This window comes from Ornithodoros turicata, chromosome 1 (genome assembly GCF_037126465.1).
Source record: "Ornithodoros turicata isolate Travis chromosome 1, ASM3712646v1, whole genome shotgun sequence".
Lineage (NCBI taxonomy): Eukaryota > Metazoa > Arthropoda > Arachnida > Ixodida > Argasidae > Ornithodoros > Ornithodoros turicata.
The window spans coordinates 177,232,138-177,244,241 of NC_088201.1; the positions used below are offsets into that span (position 1 = coordinate 177,232,138).

The 12,104-nt window shown below is 43.8% G+C and overlaps 1 protein-coding gene across 2 annotated transcripts in view; it reads right to left on the reverse strand.

The window, feature by feature from the left end:
- Window positions 1–628: 628 nt before the first annotated feature.
- LOC135378808 (uncharacterized) overlaps window positions 629–12,104 on the reverse strand; it is a 59,111-nt gene continuing 47,635 nt past the window's right edge. The window contains exon 6 of one of the 2 annotated variants that reach the window (XM_064611905.1): window positions 629–9,712. In XM_064611905.1, the coding sequence (XP_064467975.1) occupies window positions 9,582–9,712 (131 nt within the window). In that variant the 3' untranslated portion in view covers window positions 629–9,581. Of the gene's footprint in view, window positions 9,723–12,104 lie in introns of both variants that reach the window. The other variant, XM_064611904.1, reaches the window with a different exon arrangement.

The window sequence follows — 12,104 nt, forward strand, 5'->3', positions numbered from 1 at the left end:
AGCTAATTAGTTTTTCGCTACGTAGTTGCATACACTGTCCTATAGACAATGTCTGCCTGACAAGATGGCATCAGTACTGCTCTCACGGCTCTTTATAACAAAAAATGTGGAAAAAAAGAGAAGAAACCACGAGCTACTACATGGTACCTACTAGAGTGCATGGAGTGGGTGCACCCTAGTGCACCCCGTTACTTGAATGTCCAGTGAGCACTGGCGGTGCAGTTCATCAAAGATGGGGTGCCACCCCATGGCGCACCGGTGCAGTATATTGTAGAAGCTATGAAGAAAAAAGTGGCTTTTGAACTATCAATTTAAAAGAGCATGATGAATGCTTTTGAAACCAGCATTACAGATTATGCAATCAAGAGTTATTCTACACACATCCAAATCGTTTCGCATGAGTGACGAAAGACATTAGTCAGCTAGTAAGAAAATGTGGCACGATTTCAACTTGAGAAATTTGTTTTCGCTCAGGGAGTTTCATGAAAATGTGTGATCTGTCGTATATTACAGTAGTCCAAGTTTGCAGCCTTGGGACACAAGCTTAGACGAAATCTAGCATGTTCGTTATGTCGACGGTCCGGTAAGGTCAGCGAATGTGTTACGCAGAAAAATTACACCATTCGAAACAGCAGTGGAACGCATCTTTATTGCAAACAAAAAGAAAAGCATTGGGCCCAGTACACTATTGTCAACTTAGTCGTCACAGAGCATATGAGTACCAATTACTTGAAGATCAATCTGTGAGGGCACGAAATAACCTCCCCTTTTTCTTCGTTTTTCTTAAGAAACTAAGGTTGCGACAAATCCTAAACTTGACTCAGGTCCTCCTCACGGTTTTCCCCAAATCTTTTTTCCACGTCTGGTGTGGAAATAGGGACGAGAGGCAGACCAAGGAAGCCTCAGAGGCCAGTCGTTACTCTTAGAGTAAACACCAGTAAAAATCAGTAAAAAAGAATTGCCTCACCAAGACATGGGTTCCCAATATAGGAAAGAATTTCCTCGACAAAGACACTGAATTGTCAGATATATGAAATGCAACATAAAAAATATGCGAATCTCGGATATATGCTATCGTTATAACACTTACTCCTGACACCATTATGCACATTCGCACTTGCACATGGATATCACTTTCACTCGCTGCAATGATATGTGCCCTCCGCACTGAAGTAACCATCTCCATCGTCCTGCCCAGTGCTATGCCTTTGCCAACACCTCCTAGGTATAGAAAGCCTCCTTAGTCGTCGACATTACGTAACAACTAAGAGTCAGCCAATCATAACTGTGTTTTCAATAGCCGTAGCCAACCACGGACGTCCTTTCCGGCGGTCGTAGCCATGTAGACGAGCCACCGTCAGCCGCATGGGCAGCCGCTGTCGTCTGCGAGTAACGAGCGGCTCTGTGTACTAAAGGGGAAAACAACATGAAGAGCAAAAGGTCCTATATTTTTCTTAAGACTAATTTTCTTGAAAGCGTGTTGCACTTTCAGTCTACAGGTTCAAATTTGCGAAGCTAGCTGCAATCATTTGTGAGTTCTTGAATTCGCAGCACGGCGAACCACGGTAGCAGACGAATTCTGACTTTATATGTCTACGTAGCGAAGGAGGGAGAGGAGGTGTTAAGCAGGCCTGCTGTATCTAGGTGGCGTTGCTTTTGCGCGCTCTTAAACCAGAAGCAGTCTTCGTCACTGATAAATGACAGGAGTCAGACCCTGGTGGTCACATGGGTTGCTTCCCCCCACTAAACGTGCGTTGGTTGAACAAATGTGATGTTGAGAAAAACTCACAAAAAAATGGACTACAAAACTGACTAGAGTCCAGTCAACGGTAGAGTAAACACGTCCAAACAAACCCACCATTTCCTTTCTCATAAATTTACTATGCGTGCTAGTAAACAAAAGCTGGACGTTCCTAAACAAAAAAAGACGCAGTTTCATTTCTGACGCACTGGCTACAAACCGAAAAATAAACAATTTAGAAGGCTTTGTGTGTGTGAGACATCCTTTGGCAATTATCATGTTAATTTTATTTATTTTAGTTTATGAAATAACCAACTAATAATAAAAAATAAATGAATCACATCAACTATTTTAACCCTACACCAAACCGTATCGCCAAAGTTTTACACATTTCTCAGCTTGACATTAAGCGTGAATGATCGGAGAGATGTAAATTCAACACCAAGACCTAAACATATTCACAAGGCAGCAACATTTCATTTCCCGTCACTCAGCTTCTCACATTCAACAGCAGAGTGAGACGGCGATGAAAAATTTCCATCCACAGACGTGGAGTTCATCGCGTTACGGACGCAAACACTTGTTCAACCTGCACACGTTTACTGCGGGATAGCATTAACTCACATGACAAAAAATCTGGGCAGGCCCTGTGGCACCGCATCCGTAATGTGCAGTGCTGGACAAAAGTTTACGGAACATGCTCCGGCACATTCCTTCCCGAGATAGACACGCTAGCAACGAATGGGACTGTTCGGACCTACAAACATGTGCCTATCATGATCACTTACGGTTACGTTGAATTGGGTTATTACAAACAAACCAGAACACTAATTAATGGGTGCAGGCATTAAAATGCACAGCGCAGTATTAAATTAATTCTGTTCTCCTGTATACGTCCTCCGGTTGACGACCGCAGGACGTACGCAAATGATCATCACTGGACGATCCCATGATGACACTCTCTGGACCTCCTCCGGATATCCCATCACGGACGAGGACGCGATGACACTTTGAGGACGTCCTGATGATCGCGAGTGTTCTTGAGGTAGGTAACCCAGTCACATGTTTGCAGGTCCGTATGGTCCCACTCGTTGCTATTGCCACACTGAGGAATGAATGTGTTCCGTAAGCGGAAGTTCCATAGCGTGTTCCGTAAACTTTTGTCCGGCACTCTACCTAGCAGACTTGTCAATCAGCTGACAAGTGCTGCAATATTTTCAGCATTAGCGGTACTTCCGCACCTCACAGTTATAGCTACCAGCTAAAGATTCTTTCTCCCTCTAACACATTATACGAACGTCCGTGTCGCTCCACAATCGCTTTGTCTCAAAGTAGCATTCACACATTTACACACATCTAAAACTTCGGTGAGATAAAAACATGCGATACATTCTATGTAACACGTGTAATACTTGCTGCGCCGTCGCGTTCGTGGAGAACTCCGGCACTCTACGGCTAAATTCGAGAGCAACTCATTACCGTCCTTGTCTTGCATTTAAAAAACTAGAAAACACACCACATGTTTGGAAACCTGGAAAGTAAGGGACAGTGGACACCATTCGCAGTCATCCCTTGGAGGAGGAGCAGAAGAATGAAATCTATCGAACCTATTACAAAATGACATTTTAACAACATTGGTAGCAGCTGACAATAACATGTCTACCAAGCTGACTATCTTGCCTCAGTGGACCAAATGATAAAGTGCCCACTTGCTCACCCCAATGTAGCCAGCTCAAACCCAACCAAGATGGTCATCAGCAATGTGCTGCGGCAGATCTTGTTTGTATACGTTGTTCTCCGTAAGGGATGTCAAGTTCCCAGTAGAGAGCCAGACACAACCCATGAAAAGGTTTATGCGTTCAACTGGTGCAAATAAATCGTGCGAAAAATAGAATTAATAAGAAAGGCTTGAACCCAACTCAGCAGCCCATCACAGAGTCAAAGCAACCGAGAGGCCCACACCTGGCTCGTGGGTTCGATGGGGTTTGAGCAGACTTGTGCATAACGCGTTACTAGTAATTGCGTTACTTGTAATCAATTACTTTTCCTGTAACTTATCTTTTAGATGTTCTGCCTCAAGGCAAGCCCCTCGCGTGCCGTCAGCCTATGTTGGGTCGTTCTCCCATAGCAAGCGGACGGCACTGTAATAACGTTCTGGAATTTCAGGGTCTCTCTCCCTAATCTCATCCTACACCAGTGTGGTGGCACCTGAAGCTTTCGAGGTTTAGTGAGTCATGGGGAAATTCCACACAATGTCCCTTCCACAATCCAGTCAACGTCTTCCCAGACGATAAGTACAGAGAAGTACAGATCTACTTGTCCTGCATATTTTGGTTTTTCATGTTACTTCAGCTGTTCTACTGTTGATCCTTTCTTTTTTTCTTAATAAACATATCCCCCCCCCCCTTTCTTTTTCTTTTTTTTTTTCTGAGGCACACAAAGATGGGTATAATTCGCGTGAATGCAGAGTAACGACTGGAGTAACTTTTCTGCTCGTTACTCAGTTACATTTGGAGTCGAGTAATTGATAACTGTAATCAATTACTTTTTCCAGATAAGCAATGGTAATCAATTACTTTTTTCGGATAAAAGGGCACAAGTCGGGTTTTGGGTTATCGAACCGTTCCAGATCGATGCAGTGCTTTGGGGCCGAGATCTGTGCACATTACGGAAACCTCAGGTGAGTTACACTAATGCTCTGACCAACCACTGTCAACTGCAACTCAACTTCATCCAACTGTATCTGAACCAGAAGCACGATGAAGGTACGAGTTGTGTAGGAACACGAGTCAACGTTAGTTAGGCATAGCAGTAGTAGCTTCCACCATTACACTACACTCTCATTGGTTTTCAGAGTTTGAGCTTGCACATGGCCGTGTTCAAGTTAAGAACAGCATTGCCGGTGCATCTTTGTATTTAAACACCAGAAGCCAACTTCGGGTCATATTTCCTTTTTGCAAAGGTAATTTTCATATTAAATGTAACAAGAATGTATTACAAAGCTCTACTTCAGCACCGTTCATACTGTTCTTGGGTTGAACACGACTATAGGGCATTCATGGCATGGCATGGCATCCAATAAGACAACTATAAGCCGCACATCTGATGACTGTATCCAGTATGTAACCCTGTAAAGGATGACTACAAATGGTCTGCACTGCATAAATTAACAAGGATCCCATTGTAATGTACGAAATGTTTCTCCGAAGCCTCCCTCGGCAGTTGACATAATGACTGAAGTATGTACATCACACAGAGAAGTGGCAGTTTTTCTGTTTTCTTTCGTCCTTTCTTCCTGTACTGTTCGGGTTTTGCAGTCTTCAGTGTCTCTCCTTTGTTTTTGTTTCACACAGATCCTCCACCACGCTCAAAGAAGTGTCACAAGCCTGTGCTTTGCAGCAGCACATAGGGTATTTGTAGATGTGGAGAAAAAAAAATAGTATACTTAAAACGAAAACTCAAGAAATTATAACGTATGTTTATTGCGCATGTACTCTGGTGCCAAAAGCACACACGTTTGTGGTGAACCAACTCTCGACGTACGTGCGTTGTAAACAAAAGTAAATAAAAATCAGTGCTGCACTTGATATGTAACAATATTGCCGACTCGAGAAAGGTGCATAGAATGTAATAAAGCCCATTTCCAACAAATGGAATGGTTTCTTTGGTTGTTGGCTCTTTTGAGATCGTAAGTATTAAAAAAAAACAAAATACATCATACAATATAGGAAAGTACGAAAACAAAAGGGATTCTAAATCGTGCTGGGAGAGTATTGCAGGCATGCGTACCACAGTCAGAGGCGATTTAGATTTACTGGTTAGATTTGCCATGTATGCTAGAGAACAAATCATAGCATAATATAACTAAATGTATGTTTGATTTCTTTAACGCACAAATATTAACTTAACAAGTTTAGATCAGAGTACTAACCATTAATGCAACGACTGACTAAACTAACAAATGTGTCAAGGTGTTATGCAAAATTCCTGGTAATTTTGCCATGCTAATGTAGAATAACAGCTTTCTCAGGTTTTCTTTTGAGGAAGAACTACAAAAAATATTAGATAAATTAACAGTTCATTGACCAAGACTTATACAAGCGCTACGGTTCACCATAGAGCCAAACAAATGCCTTACTTGTTCTTCCAAGTTGTTAAAATTCCATATATAGGACATGTCGAAAGAAAGGTCTCAGGATATACACATAAGGCATATGGCAGAAACTGTATGGATAAGAAATCTCAGTGACATGTGCGTCAGTACTCTGAGCGGCCTTGACAAGAAGCAAGAAGACGTTATCAGAACTTTTCGTGCTAGAACAGAGAGGCCACTGAAGGAGGGAAAGGGGAAAAGGAGGGGTTAGGGATTGAAACGTCTGTGTAATATATGTTAATTTTTGTCTGTTCAGTGAAGGTCGCAAGTTTCCAGCTCGAATTGTGTTCCCCTGTTTTTGTCATCGTTCGATTGGCCGCTGCCCTACGAAGAAATGTTGAAAGAACCAATGTGACTCGAACGACTAAACCAGCAGTTTTGGCCTCGTTTATTCATTATATCTGATGCCGGGACCTTACATTTTTTAGTTTTGAGACTGAAAATTTTGGGTAATTTTATCGACACAGCAAAGAAGAATAAAAAAGAAAAGCTGCTGCCCAATTTTTCAGTTTTTTTCCGAGGTCTTGCATCTCTGGGCTGCCCCCCCTGACTGTGGTTCACGAGGACACCAACTGAAGTTTCACAGAATGTGTTCTCAAAACGAAACAAAACAAAACAAAAAAGAACAGCAAGAGTATAAAAAAGAAATATATTGACTCTGATATAAAAACGGATATGAGAGGTTACGATACCAACTACCGTAACCGGGACTAGATTCTCCTCTGCAATCTGGAATAATGAAGCTTGGCGGTCCGAGACGCCCCTCACCCTGGTGGCCTCGCACCAGATGTCATCACCACATGGCACCAACATCACTTCAGCTGACAATGAAAACACTGCACAACCTTGAGATCAAATTTTGTTGTAAATATTATGCAGTTAAATTGCCTCTTCATGGGCCACTTCCATGTGCCACGTCTTCTGTGATCCTTTGATGACTCGATGCATTTCTTCCTGCTTTGATTTTAAGCACTACTTGAGTACGACGAGCCTGACTCTTCGAGTGACCGGGACAGGGAATTCCACGGTTAAAACAAAAGCTCCCATCAGTGCCTAGGGTTCTTGCATCTCCCAGTGATCCGAAAATCGTTGCCTAGAGAATTTTATTGAAAAGACCAATTTGGCGGAAGAAGATTTTGTGTCCTAAACTGCTGCCGGTATTGTAAGATGTCGCCGCACTAAGTAGATGTCGCCACTGTGTAAGTACTGCGCGCACTTTCATCTCCTCTCCTGCTTGTGGCAACGTCCTGTTTTTCCGTGCAACAAGCACTTACGATTAATCCTACCGCTCGTGGAAGCTGTCCATTTCAGATCAACGTGGTAATCATTCTTCACTGAATAATTTTAGGATACGGTCATGTCTCATTTATCCGTAACTCGGCTGACCAGGAAACTTGTTAATTCGGTTTGTGTGATTGGGAATGAACTTTGTAATGCAGTGTCTTTTGCTAATGCTGTGGTTTTTGCTAATGCTGAGGTTTTTGCTAATGCTGTGTTTTTTTGCTCATGCTGTGTTTTTTTGCTCATGCTGTGTTTCTGATAATGCTGTGTTTTTTTGCTAATGCTGTGTTTTTGCTTAGACTGTTTTTGCGTATACTGTCTTTTTGCTGGTACTGTGTTTTTACTAATGCTGTATTTCTGTCCGGTTACTCATAATTCATTTTCCTTGTCCAGATGTGAAGTGGGTACTTGAAACAATGTTCCAGAACCAGTGTCGCTCCTGTTCGCTAAGACGGAAGCTTGTCAACAGCCTCCGTCCTTGGGCTAAAGAAGTAGTGTGCATTGATGTTGGAAAGTTGAATAACAAAACGCAATTGACTTGCTTATCTGGAAATTCCTCATCTGTACGGGAGGGGGTGGGCACCTAGGTGTCTGGATAAGAAAGGCATGACTGTATACAAAATATGTCGAACTCAATGAGTATTAAATAAGCCAACGAAATAAAATCATCAAAGTTCCCTAAAAATATAACGCGAGATTCTGCCACCAAAGTGATCCCGAGTACCCCGCGACATCCTCTGTCGTCTGCCAGATCCAGCCACAAGGCGCTAGTGTACCGTGCTAAATGTGCATCTTCTGCCCGTATTCTCTCAACGGTGCAAGGAACAGATTGGGCGAGGCGCCTTTGAATGGCATCGCTTCTCTCATCACCGACGTCCATTATTGGGCGCCCACTTCTCTTCAAGGACCAATGATACAGTCAAACCTCGTTACAACGAAACGCGATATAACGAAATTCGCGATAGAGCGAAATAATTTGGATTCCCCGGCAGAGGGCCATAGAGATCAATGTATTTTAACTCCCGCTACAACGAAACACTTTTCAGCCGCCTCCTCGATACAGCGAAATAACAAGATAAGGTTTATGACCCCAAAGCCGACTTTAGGGTCATGAAAACAAAGGGCGCAAGCAGCGTCCTGTTCCCGCGGCGAAAGATGGCACGCGCGATTAGGGTCGGGAGGAATCTGGTGCCTACAAAAGGAAGTCTGAGTCATTGGAAGGTTAGGGATTTTCTTCCGAGGCTTCTCCTTCTCGCGCTTGTTTTGAACTGTCCGGTTGCAGCCAAGTAAAAAGAGCACGAGACGCAAGGCGCCATCGCACGCGTGGGAAACGCTTCGTTCGCGTGGGGGCGTAAGTGACGAAATCAGCCTAGATGATTTTCTTGACGGGGACAAACATGCCGTAGCAACGGAGAGCCTTACGGAAAACGCACTGTCATAGACGTAGAAGGTTTGCGGGAGATCGCAACACGATATGGAGAAAGCTGCGGAGGCTTCGGCGGCGTACGAACAATGCGTGACACTGCGTCTTCTAAGCACGACGCAGACGCGTATAACCGGCTATTTCACGCAAGAATAAAATACCGTAGGTGCACTTTGGCGCTGTATTTGTAGTTGTTGTCATTTTTCACGAAAAACGTTTCCGCGTCGTAGCGGGAGTTATCGACGCTTATGTACAGCGCGCGCCCTCGCAAAGGTCGCGATCCGTGACCTTCAATTCGGTACAACGAAATGTTCGATACAACGAAAGAAATTGCAGTCCCCGTGGGTTTCGTTATATCGAGGTTCGACTGTATTCGCTTCTGCAAATCCTCTGGCTAACTTGTCTTCCTCACAGCTGATGATGATATGGAACGCAGAAGGCAGGTCACACACCAAATTCGAGCACGTTTAAATGCACCCGCACGACACATTTGAGCTGGCAGTGCGACCGACAGGTTGCCCAAGAGGGCACGACTCGTGGCACAAACTGCTTGCAGATGGAGACGTGTCTGAATTCAGGCGATGTCACTGCTTCAGGCAGCTACTGACCGAACGGACTAGAGAGGTCTTTCACATTGCTGCCAGATCACTGAGACACATAAAACCAAAAGTCTGTGTTGTGTACAGTCTGAAATATGATATGACCACTGCCACTAATGACCGATGCAGCTGCTGAATAAAGATAAACATGTTCCAGATTACAGGCACTCCCAGACCCAGGGAGCATGCCCTGCGAGTACAAGACCTGCTGCAGGACAGTGAAGCACAGTCAGAGGCACGTCTGGATCCAGGCGCTGTCGGCTGGTGTCCCATCCTTGCTGCCTGGTTGCCCCACCTGGTGGTCTCGGCCCCCTGGTGGCAGGTTACTGTGTGTCGGACCAGGATCAGACGAGCCAGTTTGGCTGCTGGGGGTTGTGCTTCTCCCTACTTGTAGTAGAGTGCCTCCTGGGGAACGTGGAAGGCGATCCCCCCCCCAGGTGGGGGGCCGTTGTTTCCCGGGTACGGGGGAGGCTTCTCGCTGAGTCGCTCGGCGGTACCTCCGTAGCTGGCACCCGCTGGCCCATGCCGGCGACACAACACAATTGCTCACAAACATTGTCGGGAATTCCACAGTGCCACACTATACGAGTCAGGATAAAGAAGTGCCACTCCGGACTAAATATCATGTCGGCAGAATTTTATGTGGCCTTGTGCCATTAAAATCCACTTCCCTCACGTTATATTCCCTCCAAAATTTTCTATCTTTCTGCGATGGAGACGCATAAAATTAAAGTGCCACCTCAGAGTAGATCTCGTGTCTTGAGAAAGTTACCCGAGTTGTGCCATTGAGTTATGATTATGCAATGGGTTATGCCATGAGTTTTGCATAGGGATCTTCATTTTTCGGTTTTATGGTTCCAAATTTGTGTGTGTGTGGGGGGAATCGAGTGCTATTTACACACGAGAATTTGGGAAGAAATCGGGCGCTACAATCTCTGTTTGGAATGTCATCGGGGAATTTCCGGGTGAAACGAAAGGCATATGAAACAAGCCACTGCTGTGACACTGGGACGAGAAACAAGAATATTTAAAGTATTTCCGCTCGGAACTAGGGCAGTGAATGACCGCGGTATTCAAACACTTGCCCCAGCTCCACAAAAGCTCGTCTTTGACTCCTGCAGGAAGGGGATTATAAAAGGACGACAAATATAGGTTGTCACAAACACCTCTCTTTGCTGATATTATGATTCACTGTTCAGATTGTTTACCTAGAACGACAAGTTAAAGGACTCTAAAGATTTCACGCAGATATCAGGTTTTACCCGAATTCTTGAAGAACTTGTTCGGGGGGAACTATCGTGAAAAATTGGGTTTAACCCGAACACGAAGAACTCTAGTTATGCAATCCTTGGGCCTCACACCATATTCTGCCAAAACATTAAGAGGGCAGAACGGTGGGCGAATTGGTGAAGGTGTCTAAACGACCGGCTTAGGAATACGCAGCCTCGTGATAGTTATTGCATGGCTCCCACTTGCCAGAGCAATTCAATGGTTTTCCAACTCATGCCATGGTTCCCACTGAATTTTGGAACAAAAATTCAAGGGTCATTCAAGGGCCTTTATAAGGCTCAGCCGTCATTTTGCCTGGGATGTAAAACACAGTTTCTGATCGGGGCTTCAATGCTTCACAAAAATATTGATAATCTACCGGTATCCATGGTTCCCACTGAATTTTGGAACACAAATTCAAGGGTTTTTCAAGGACCTTTTCAAATTCGGACGTCATTTTGTCTGGGATGTAAAACACAGTTTATGATCGGGGCGTCAATGCTTCAGAAAAATATTGATAATCTACCGGTATCCATGGACCCCACTGAATTTTGGAACAAAAATTCAAGGGTCATTCAAGGGCCTTTATAAGGCTCAGCCGTCATTTTGCCTGGGATGTAAAACACAGTTTCTGATCGGGGCTTCAATGCTTCACAAAAATATTGATAATCTACCGGTATCCATGGATCCCACTGAATTTTGGAACACAAATTGAAGGGTTTTTCAAGGACCTTTTCAAGTTCAGACGTAATTTTGTCTGGGATGTAAAACACAGTTTATGATCGGGGCTTCAATGCTTCACAAAAATACTGATAATCTACTGGTATCCATGGATCCCACTGAATTTTGGAACACAAATTGAAGGGTTTTTCAAGGACCTTTTCAAGTTCAGACGTCATTTTGTCTGGGATGTAAAACACAGTTTATGATCGGGGCTTCAACGCTTCACAGAAATATTGATAATCTACCGGTATCCATGGTTTCCACTGAATTTTGGAACACAAATTCAAGGGTTTTTCAAGGACCTTTTCAAGTTCAGACGTCATTTTGTCTAGGATGTAAAACACAGTTTATGGTCAGGGCTTCAAGGCTTCACAAAAATACTGATAATCTACTGGTATCCATGGTTCCCACTGAATTTTGGAACACAAACTCAAGGGTTTTTCAACGACCTTTTCAAGTTCAGACGTCATTTTGTCTGGGGTGTAAAACACAGTTTATGACCAGAGAGTTTCAATATTTTGCAGAAATATTTATAAGCTACAGGTATCACATGAGAGAATACATGGAGGCTGCAGAATATCAGTTCACATATGTGACTGACAACTACTGAATTTTAAAGAGCATAGTACAGAAAAAAATAATCTATTAATAGAATCCATGACATTCATTTCTTGCTGCAAATTCCTGCTGCAAAGAGTGCTGACTCCTGTGGTTTCGAAGCTACAGTTCTGGCTCCAGAAAAGTGTAATTTGCACAAGCACCTCCATGAGGACAAGAAAAAGATGCAAAACCAAGAATTTTCAAGGACTGTAAAAAAAAAATCCAGGTTTTCCAGACCTTGACAGCGGCATTTTCAAATTCCAGGGTACTCAAGGGTTTCAGCTGGGGACCAGTGCGAACCATGGGTATCACAAA